The following is an 11013-nucleotide window of genomic DNA, read 5'->3' as shown; positions in this document are numbered from 1 at the left end:
TACTCTCTCTCTNTNTTTTTTTTTTTTTTTTTCCACCTTGCACATTCAGGCAAAAAAAATACCATTGCTCAGCGCACTTGCAAAAAAAAAAATTTCCCCAAAAGGAGGAATTGAAAAAAAGGTTCACTTTCCAGCAGTATGAAAGAAAAAATGGGCAGACGCGAAAGAATACATTCAGAAAGGAGGCAACGCGAGGCACGCTAAAATTTGTTGCTCGCCCGTACACGTATCATTTTTGTGTGTCGCGGAAAAATTGCTTCCTTCCCGATTTCGCGAAGGGCGTACTTGCATTTGCTAAAGCGGGCTGAGCGTGACAAAGGCGATCGGTCTGGTGTGCGATACGGCGGACGGGGCCCCTGCGTGAGGAATAGACCGCAGAGAGGGGGAAAAAAAAAAAGTAACACACAACAGTGCGAGCAGTAGTGCAAACACAAGTGTATGCACAGGAGTACACACACACCAGTATACACTTCCATACAATCGCGCACAATCGCGCAAAATCGAGCAGACCCTCGTACAACTGCCCACCGAAGAGGCCCCCCCATGAACGACAAAATCGTCATCCGCGAGCCCCTGTTCGTGGCGCCAAACGAGTGCAAGAGCGGCGCAGCCCAGCACGAGCAAGACAACTTTTTCGGAGGGGAAAGGAAAGAGGGGGCGAATCTGATCAACCATATAGGTACAAATGGGCCATACAAAAAGTGTGAGAGGTGGGAACAGGATGGAAGAAACGAACAGCGGAATGACCCTGATGAACCCCCCCTACAGTTAAACGAAAGAGAAGACATGAACTGTTTTGTGAAATACAAAGAAGACACTCACAAATTAAGTCACGAAAAAAATCTGTTCATGTCGTGTAGAAAAGGAGAAATAAATACCAAGTACAACATAATGGATAATCTACACGATGTACACTACACTGGGAAAAGTACGAAAAATTTAAACGACTATTTGAGACATGTGAAGGTCAATCACACTGCTCCTTGTGTGGGTGAGCTCAGGACTTGCATGAATTGCTTCCTAAGCATTTCGACACTCTTTTGCAAAACGTGCAACATATTTCTGTGTGCAGTGTGCAGCATCAAATTGCACAAAAATGAGAAGGACCATGTTATCAATGTTGCGAGCAGTGGCTTGTTCGAAAACGATTACTCGTATAATGATGTCATCGTGAAAGAAAAGGACAAATGGCTAGTCGAAATGGATAATAATGTGCCACTTAAAATTAGGGAGAAGTGCCCTGTGCACACAAATGAGTATGTAAAGTATGCATGCAAAACGTGTTATTATACCTTCCTATGTACTGACTGCTTACTGAATGACCCTGTGCATGTACAGAATCAGATGGATGGGGAGGAGAACCCCCACAGGGAGAAGAGGCAAGATGAGGCACACGCCCAGGATGGGTCCAACTGTAGTGATGAGGGAGGGGAGAATAATGACAGTGGGAGAGCAGCTCCCCTGTGTGGTGTATCCTCATGGGGAGGGAAAAAAAGCAGAGGAGAGATGGTAAATCTAACCCTACGTGGTGACTCCCGCAGTGGAGGGGACCCACCAAACCAAACCATTGTCAGTATACACAAAAAGGTGGAAGAAGCAACCACCCACGACAACGACCTGGTGCACCTCAAACCGGGGTTCAAACTACTCCGTAGCGGTCACGAAATATACACCCTGGTAGATGCAAAAAATGAAATCAAGCAAGAACTGAATAACAAGCTAGAAGTCTTATGTAAAAAATCGCTAGTCATCAAAAACACAATCCCGTCGTTAAGGAACATATACAAATATGGAAAAATTACGTGCAAAAATGTGAAGAGGTCCATAAGGGCTTCCTTCACCATTACGAATGTCTTCCTGGAGAGAAAAAAAAAAAAATTACATCAAGAATTAAAAATGGTACAGGACAAAAGCACACAGTTCTTGAAAAAGATGGACGAACAGAGAATAAATTATCACAGCTATTTAGGGATGAAGAAAAATGAGCTTCAACACATGGTTAAATTGAGTGGTCGAAATGCAGGGCTGTCTCTGGATTACTATGTGGAGAAACTGGAATCATACAAGTGTCTATTTTTTTCAAAGGATCACTTAATAGATATAGAAAAGAAGCTGGAGATCCCGCATTCCAAAATGAAGTCGGAGAATTTACCTTCTTTAGTTGAATCCATGACGGTAGAAGTGTCAGAAGCGAAAAAAAACGTCAGTGATACCTCTGCAGTGATTAAGAAGGAATTTGAGAAACTCTTCAGTTGCAGTAGCGAAATTTCTGTCTACCCTGCGCACTTTAAACACATCCTTCAGAAAAGGATATACAACAGGCATAGGGTTGAACCCGTGGATGGAGACGCGAAGAGGCGGCAGAGATACTTTCACGTCCTCCCGTTCACCGATCTGTACATGAATATGGAGCTGACCTATCAGCAGCAGTTTTGGCGCAAGGACTCCCTGCATCAGAAGTGGGAAATCAGGACAGTTTCGCTGCGCTCCATTTACTTGTGTGTGCACACGCACAAGGGGGCGGTGGGAAGCAGCGTGCCAAACAGCGTGCCAAACAGCGTGGGAAGCCACCATAGCGCGTTGCCTGCCCAGTCGCCTCTCCAGGAGGACTCTCCCAAAAGTGGGTCTGCCCCAAACAGCCACTTCATCTCGAAAAACGAGATAAATAATTTCAGCAACGACATCGAATCGGTTATCAGTATCAACAACGTCACCGTCAAGCTGTTCTCCGACCCGGACATAACCAATATTACCATTTTGGAAAAAAGGAACCACCCCTATGGGATAGAAATCACAGAGTACAACGAGAAAGGAGATTTATGTGGCTACTGGTTGTTGACAACCAAGAAGGAGAGTGACGTTCATACCCTGTTCAACACGTTGGTGAATGTAAAGAAGGAGAACAAAACGGAGGAACTCGTCCCTTCCTTCCATCCAAAGATAAATATGAACAATCCGTTATTTCATTTTCACCAGAGGAATGTCAATACGGTGTATAAGCACTTGGCTGCGAATCTGGTGGAACAGCCGGTTGAGGTCCCAATTGGGGAGAAGCCCGACATGGGGGAGACTAAAGAGAATCGGTTGAGAGGGGATGGACTGAGAGGGGATGGGCTGAGAGGAGATGGGCTGAGAAGGGAAGAGGACAGCCTCGAAACGATGCAAAGCAGTGACACGGGTAATTACAATTACGACCGGTTCATGAGGGACTCCAGTTTGCTATACTACTACGATGGTATGGACGACTCGGAGTATAAGCAGCATGTGAAGAAATATCAAATAGAAGACTTTCTCCCTGGTCAGGTTAACTTATCCGATTCGAATGACGAGATGGCACTAGCCGAGTGCAACCAGAACGTGTTAGCTGAGTCTAGCAGCACAGAATCGATGAACCCGTTTTCCCTTGGTGGGAGTACGCTGGGGAAGGGTCAATTAGGGGGGGTGCCCAAAATGGTTCGCCCGAATGGGGATAATATAACCGAGGGGGGGGAGCAGCCTCAGACGAAGCTGACAAAGGTGAAATCGCCTCGTAGAAAGTCACCTCATGCGAAGTCGCCTCAGATGATGCCGCCTCCTGCGCAGGGAGGGGTGAGCGGGGCTAGACTACACACCTTGGGGATGCATCCAAAAAAAAGGAACATAAATCCACCAGATATACACATCCATTCTGTGAAGCCTAATTTAGTACATGAGGAGCAACACTTTATGGCTCTGAATGTGGGTTCTAATTTCTCTCATGGGGACTACACCCCGGGGATGTATAGCAACGGGGTGCAGGGAATGAAGTGGGTGAATATAGGTCGAGATATCAATACGGGTTGTCACCTGAATGGGGATGGACAAGGCGGGAATGTACTTAGGGGAAGTAGTTCACTCATTGGCAGCATTCCAGTTAGTGGTCCACTTGGTGAAGAACGAACCAACGTTGGAGAGCAAACGGGTGAACACTCGGTGGAAAGGAGCAACGGTGATCTTAGGGTGCACGTTTTTGATGTTACCACTGGGAGCAACTATGGAGATAAACTCGGAGTGAAAAATGGTCCTATTTTAAGCCGCCTCCCTGTGGGAGACCTCCCCAAGATTGAAGGGGGCATGGATGAGGCTCATGATGGGACCGGGAAAGGAGAACCCCACACGGATGAAGTAGTTAGAGTGGCTAGACAGGCCCTCCATTCGACTGCTACGCCATTGGGGAATAGGAAGGCATGCACAGAGTTAGCGACCATAAAGGAGGGGGGATACTCTATGCACTTGATTCATCGCACGGAGGAAGGACTCACAGGGGGAGATACAAAAGTGAGAGATCTGGAGGAGACATTCTCCAAAACGGGGGAGTTCCTCAATAGCGATGAAGTTACCCGGTTTTTGCGTCGATTGGATTGGGCGCACAACACGCGTGATGGCTCGCACCAAGTGGGTGCTGAGCTGGCTACTAGAGCACACAGCTACTGTAAGGAGAAGCGGCTGACTGATGAGAGGCAGTCCCCCAGGGTCGAAACGAAAACAGACGCAGCAATGGTTGGCACCAACGAGGGGGCCATGCACATCCCTGCAGCGGAAAGGGCGGAAGAGGTTAGCACTCCTGGAGGTGTGAAGCAACGGGGCTGTGGAACCCGTAATGGAGAGTCAAGCGGTGAGTCAAGCGGTGAGTCAAGCGGTGAGTCAAACGGTGAGTTAAGCGGTGAGTTAAGCGGTGAGTTAAGCGGTGAGTTAAGCGGTGAGTTAAGCGGTGAGTTAAGCGGTGAGTTAAGCGGTGAGACAAACGGAGAGCCAAACGGAGAACGTGCGAATAAGGCTTACTCAGATGAGGGCCCCTTTTGTGATGGCAGGCCCATGAATGGAACTGCCCTTTTTCCACGTGACTGTGGGAGCAATGAGATGCAGCTGGTTAGCCATGTGAGGAGGGAAAACGTAATAGCGGTGAACCCACCTTATGGTGGGTATAAAGGGGAAAGAATCACTACATATGGGGAGCAGGGGCAGAAGCAGGAGCAGAGGCAGAAGCAGGAGCAGGGGGGAGGTGTCCTGAACATAGTTGAAGACCATCCCCCTGTGCGCGCTTCCACAGGGGCGATGATCCCCTTGAGACAAATGGACAGCTCAGAAAAGGAGTGCTTCCCCGTGGGAGAGATGAGTTCCAAAGTGCCTTTCCGGTGTGAAGGTCTCCCAATTGAGGATCCCCAGAAGGCGAGCAAAATTCATGATGTGTTGAGCAACGAACGGGGGGGAAGTAACACGATGGATTTGCATGAACCTGAGCGGACTAGCCGGGGGGTGGTATCCTTAACCTGTGGAGATGGCAATGGAGAAGTACGTCCCAATAGAGTGCACACAGGTGAGCAGATCCAGAAAGGGACCCACTCGCAGGCACATCGTAAAAAAAACTGCGTGAGGAGTTCCCCAATGGAGGAGGACCTTCCTCGGGAAGAACAAAACAGAACGGAGGTCTCCCCGACAAGGATGGATAACCACACGGCTAGGTCCAACCTTAGTGTGATTTTGAAGCCAACAAATGTTCACGTAGAGGGGCGCGCGAGAATGGTCCAGGGAACAGAGAACGCGCAGGGCACAGAGAACGCGCAAGGCACAGAGAGCGCGAAGGGCACAGTGAGATGTGGCGTGGGAAGGCTCAGGTTGCAAAAGGAGGAGAGGCACAAAGCCCCACCCCCCAAGCGGAAGAAAAATAATCAGGGCGGTGCAGGTACCTCTGCGTTTTCTACTTCCAAGACCATGGCTCGCCTCAAGAAGCTTGATGAGGAACTGGAACCAGCGGGGGACGTCCCTGCGAGTGTAATCAGTCGAGTGCTGAGTCAGATAGGCAGTAAGAGGTTGGGGTCTTAGGGGTGGGAACCCAACGTGGGGGCTATTCTGTTTGCCTACGCGGAGGGAGGAAGCGTCCCTTCCCAGGCCCCGGGCGTGTTCACAGCTGTGCCGCTGTTCTCTTGGCGGGTCGCTCCCCCTGGGTCCTTTCCCACGCGTTAGCGATGAGTTTGCATGTGGGTTTGCATGTAAGTTTGCATGTGGGTTTGTATGTGAGTTTTTATGTACGTTTGTATGTGAGTTTGAATTCGAGTTTGGGTTTGAATTCTCGTTATCGTTTGCACCTTTTTCGCTTTTGCGACCCTGGTGGGGTTCACGCACTTGCACGTGCCTTTAGATTTTTTTTTTTTTTTTTTTATTCGTGTTGACCACTTCTCGCACCGCACGCACGAGTGTAGTGGCGCCGTGCAGATGAACTGCTTGACGAATTGGACGAGGCGACCTCTGTGTCGACCTCCCGCACGGAGGTTCATGCGGACGGCGACGCCGTGAGGTTATTTCGCCAGGCATTTCGCCATTTATTCGTATCGGTTAGCGCATGTCTTGGCGCACACGTGACTTGGGGTGGTACGGGGGGATAGTTCGCACTGCTGGAACGGGCGGGGCTACGAGAGGGGGCTTCTCCTGGGAGGGTCTCCACCGCGTCGAAAAATGATTTCGGTCTCTGCACCACGTCGAAAAATGATTTCGGTTTCTGCACCGCTCAGGCGTACGGGTTGCGCGGGCCCTTGTCGGCGTTGCTGGCAGGGTTCTTTATCGTTTCGTCGATAGAGAGGATGAGGCAGGCGGCCTCAGTAGCGCTGTAAATTACGTTCCTCTTAATTTTGGTGACTTCAAAGATGCAGTGTTCATACGCATTGATGATGTCCCCCTCGTGGCAGTCCACTCCGTACCATATGTCGCTAGTCTCCTCGGAATGCTTCTTCCTCAGCTTGTTCAAAATATCTGTTGAGTCATAACCTGCATTGTGAGAGAGGTGTCTAGGAATGGATTCAAGAGCCTTGGCGAAAGAGTACAAAACGATCTGTTCCTTATTGCATATGGATCTGCTATATATTCTGAGATGTTTTGACAACTGCATCTCTATGGATCCTGCTCCAGGAACAATTTCGGAGTTACCAATACATCTGAGTACAATCATGATAGCATCATTAATTGATCTCTCCACTTCTTCGATGAATTGATTAGCACCTCCTCTCAGGATAATGGTAACTGATTTAGTCTTCAGACATTCTTTAAAAATATTGTACCTTTCATTTCCAATTTGAATTTCTTCAAAGACTCCACAGCTACCTAATATGTTTTCGTTTAAGTTGAAAAGGGATGTCTGTACAATACCACCTGTTGCGTTTGCAGTTCTTTTTAAGTCTGCATCTTCTACTCTCCCTGCACAAAAAATATCATTATCTGCAAAAAATTGAGTAGCTATATCTCCAATGGGGAGTCTAGACAGAACAATATTTGCACCACTCTCTTTAATTAAATTTAATTTCTTAAAAATTATTTCCCATTCTGCCTGTACAATGGAATTATAATCACTAGGGTTATCAATCCTTACTTCTGCATTTTCCTTCTCTGCTTTTAATTCTAACTCTACATTTAGTAGAAGTATTTTTGGGTTCAGAAATCTTTTTGGTTGTTGTTCGAAACCTGCATATGAGAAGGTCTTCTTAAACGCCACTCCGTATATCAGTTGTGTATCTAAGCAAGACCCACCTGTGACTTTCTTAATGCCTATATTTGATTTATCCAGATTATCCCCTAATTTATAAACAGCATTTACTACTAACTCGCTAAAGAAGGCCTTATGGTTGGAGACAAGCTTCGAATTTAATGCTGTCTGTGCACACTTGATTAGGATTTCTTTTTTTTCTTCTTCACTTTTGCTTACGAATCTAAGACTGAGGTCATTTAATTTATTAATCGCTACTGTGCATGCATTTCTGAACCCATCTATAATCATATTAGGTTCTATTCCATCGTTAATTAATTGCTTTGCTTCATTTAGTAACTCTCCTGCTACTACTACAACGGAGGTTGTTCCGTCTCCTACTTCTTCATCCTGTGATTTCGCAATGTCTACTAGGATACACGCTGCGGGGTGTGAAATATTTAGCAGATTCATCACCGTCGCGCCATCGTTTGTTATTGTCACATCTTTGTCTGTGTAGATCAGCTTGTCCATGCCACGCGGTCCAAGAGTCGTCTTTATTATATCCACGATAATTTGGCATGCGTTTATGTTACGGATGATTTGGCTCTTGCCCTGGGCCTTGTCCGTGCCTTCCTTCAGCAGCACGATGGGTAGGGACTGCAGCGTGGGGAGGAGAAGCGTGAGATGGAGAAGCGTGCGAAGGAGCGGTGTGAGAAGCAGCGGTGTGAGAAGCAGCGGTGTGAGAAGCAGCGGTGTGAGAAGCAGCGGTGGTAATGCCGGGTAACCGTTTCAACCCCTGCGCAGGGCTAACTCGGGTGCTTCCACTCTTTGCTCCTCCTTCCTCCCCATCGGGGGCGAGGGGGGCTTACCATTAAGTGGCTCATTTTGGAAGAGGCGAAGTGGAGGTATCCCTATGGAGTATTCCCTATGGAGTGTTCCCTGTGGAGTGTTCCCTATGGAGTGTTCCCTATGGAGTGTTCCCTATGGAGTATCTCCTATGGGGGTATCCCTATGGTTTAATCCCGTTTGTAGTGCCTTCTTCGCCTCACTGACGTGGGCAAAGGGACGCAAAAAAAAAAAAAGTGGCAAACTAGGAGAAACAAAAGCAGCGAAAAAATATTCCGCTATCCAGGTCTGTATATCTTTTCTAACGGTCGACTTGTTTGCATTCCCGTTGCATTGATTCCCCTTTTTTTTTTGTCACTGACAGGTGGGCATTAAGTCAGTCGGCCTCATATTATTACACTTCCATTCGGGGGGGTATACTCCACTTGGCATGAAAAAAACTTCACTTTACGAATTCACCACGAGGTTTGCTACTTCCACAGGAGGGAAAGAAGCGTAAACAAACAAAAAAAAAAATATGTGGTCCTTCGGAGTGCCCTTCTGCAAACATCACATGCAACCTTCTTCATGTTTTTCCCGTTGTACTAGTGTATTAGTGTTATTAGTGTACTTTTTTTTTTTTTTTTTTTTTTTTTTTTTTCCTGTGAGAAAAAAGAAATACATCGCGTCAGCAGTTCGCTCCCCTCTACACGTGTGGGGGTGCCTCCCCCAAAATGGCAAGTTGCGTCAGTAGGGTGGCTTCTTTTGCGGGCTTTCCCACGCATCAGCCAAGGGCATATAAAAGGAGAGTAAATAAAACACCCCTGCCCCTGTGTTTTACCGGCAGTACATAGCAAAAATGAGTAAAATGCCCATCGCGAAATAAAGAAGCGGGGCCAAAAAAAAAAAAAACAACCCCTCCGGTGGGCTCATTTACCAACAGCGACATTATTATACCTCCCACACAACCGTAGTATGCACACTCCTGGAAGGTACCATTTTTAATTGAAAAGGCCGCCCCCCCCACACACTTCACCCCATGTGATACGCGGAATGGTAAAAAGTTGATCAACACGACAGAGGAAAAATAATTTTTCGCTAACTTGCTTAAGTTGTTATCGAAAGATTAAGCATAAAAAAGAAAAAAAAAACGGATGCAGGAAAACGTTACGTAGCACATCGTTGTACACCTTCTCCTTTGCGCAAAAGGGGAGCGCTTCAATGAGGGGGAAGGCCAACTGTGCACAAACTGCTTAGCTTAGCTTAGCTTAGCTGCAGCGTGGGTAGCCCCTCATGCAGAGCAAAACACACTTTAAAAGGAAGACCCCATGCACGAAACGCACTTCAAAAGTGAACAACATTTCCACATGCGCGTCTTGCGCAGATCGCACCTTGCGAACGTGACGCAAAAAATGAAAAAAGAAAGAAAAAAAAAAAAAAAACAAAATTGTCCTGTTTTGACCTCAAACAATGGCAACCCTTTTTTCGCCTGAACAAGTCAGGTAAAAATGACAGATGGGGAAAAAAAAAAAAAAAACGGTGGAGCTCATTTTGTTAGTATCCTCTTCGTCTACTCTCCCCATTTTGTGCGCGTCTTCTTCGTCCACTTCTCCCCCTGCCTCCCATTTTTTGCTCCTCCGTCCACGCCGCATACCCCCCCAATCACGCGTTCGACTTGACGCCGCTAATCACGGACAGGAACTCGGAGGACGCGTCGGAGACCTTTCCCCTGCAGGAAAGAGACGAATTGGACTCCGCGGACTCCGCCCTGGCGAAGAACCCGAACAGGGAGCGCAAATTTTTGCCCCGGCCCTCCTCACTTTCCTTCTTCTTCTTGGGGTGGTTATTACTCCTTTTATTCTTTTTTCCATAAGAGGTGGATTTTTTCGCGCGGTCCATCTGGCCAATCGAGTCATGCGCCCTGTTTTTCGCGTTAAATTTTTTGGGAAAGATTACATGCCCTGCGTCTACCCCCCCAGCGTCGTTCTGTTCCCCCTCACGAGCTTCTTCGTTCCCTACCGCTTCGTCTCTCTCCTCCCCCTCGTTCACGGAGTTCTCACTCCCAAACGCATCCGGCTTGACTATTTCGCTGTACAAATGGCTGGATTGTTTTCCCCCCATTCTAACGTTATGCCCCGTTAGGTCTGTGTCCTTCCTAGTGATCCTCAAATTACGTTCCGTGATAATAACTCGGGAGTTCCCATTGTCCAAGCTGTTCAGGGATCGCTGTGCAACTTCTCTCAAACAACCAAAGGGGAAATTGCCAATAAGAACTTCATCATCTAGGTCGATAACATTACTTGAGACTTCTTCCTCCTCGTTACGATGATAGTCTACTCTGTCATGTACCAATTCAGGACACATATTCCTCGGATTGAGATTACTTGTCTCGAGTCTGTACACAAAACCTTCCTTCTTAATGCACCCATCAAAATAATATCTGTTCATGTCGGAGCTGTCTTGGTAGTTGTATCTATCGTCAGAGTTACTTGTGGTCAAACAGTCGTTTAAAGATTTTCTTCTGTTCATTCCGATAGATGTGAGGTCACACAAATTGATTCCTCCATGTTCGCATTTCCGAGTGGATAAGCAGTTAGGGTCGCACGGCAAATTCCCCACATTGCACAGGAGGGACGTCAGACGGCTAGCCATGTCAACATGGGCGGTGGAAAAAAAAAAAAGGGGTTCACTTGGGGGGAAAAAAAAAAAAAAAA

At 47.3% G+C, this 11013-nt stretch overlaps 3 protein-coding genes across 3 annotated transcripts in view; 1 reads left to right on the top strand and 2 right to left on the bottom strand.

The window, feature by feature from the left end:
* Nucleotides 1-1344: 1344 nt before the first annotated feature.
* PCYB_084120 (hypothetical protein) lies at nucleotides 1345-5841 on the top strand (the record flags this gene model as incomplete). Its single annotated transcript, XM_004222150.1, has 2 exons — nucleotides 1345-4361; nucleotides 4893-5841. The coding sequence occupies 2 exons, from the start codon at nucleotides 1345-1347 to the stop codon at nucleotides 5839-5841; spliced, it is 3966 nt and encodes a 1321-aa protein (XP_004222198.1).
* A 682-nt stretch (nucleotides 5842-6523) lies between these two features.
* Nucleotides 6524-8358, bottom strand: PCYB_084110 (T-complex protein 1 eta subunit; the record flags this gene model as incomplete). The annotated part of the gene is made up of 2 exons (XM_004222149.1): nucleotides 6524-8131; nucleotides 8344-8358. 2 exons carry the CDS (start codon nucleotides 8356-8358, stop codon nucleotides 6524-6526), a joined length of 1623 nt encoding a protein of 540 aa, XP_004222197.1.
* A 1603-nt stretch (nucleotides 8359-9961) lies between these two features.
* The window catches only part of PCYB_084100 (hypothetical protein), a gene marked incomplete at both ends in the record, with an annotated part of 1990 nt that continues 938 nt past the window's right edge, over nucleotides 9962-11013 (bottom strand). Inside the window, one exon of the mRNA XM_004222148.1 lies at nucleotides 9962-10988. Coding sequence (XP_004222196.1) covers nucleotides 9962-10988 — 1027 coding nt within the window. The remainder of the gene's footprint in view (nucleotides 10989-11013) is intronic.

The sequence above is a fragment of the Plasmodium cynomolgi genome, chromosome 8, assembly GCF_000321355.1.
Source record: "Plasmodium cynomolgi strain B DNA, chromosome 8, whole genome shotgun sequence".
Lineage (NCBI taxonomy): Eukaryota > Apicomplexa > Aconoidasida > Haemosporida > Plasmodiidae > Plasmodium > Plasmodium cynomolgi.
The sequence above is the reverse complement of the archived record's forward strand: the minus strand, read 5'-3'. Positions and strand labels throughout refer to the sequence as shown.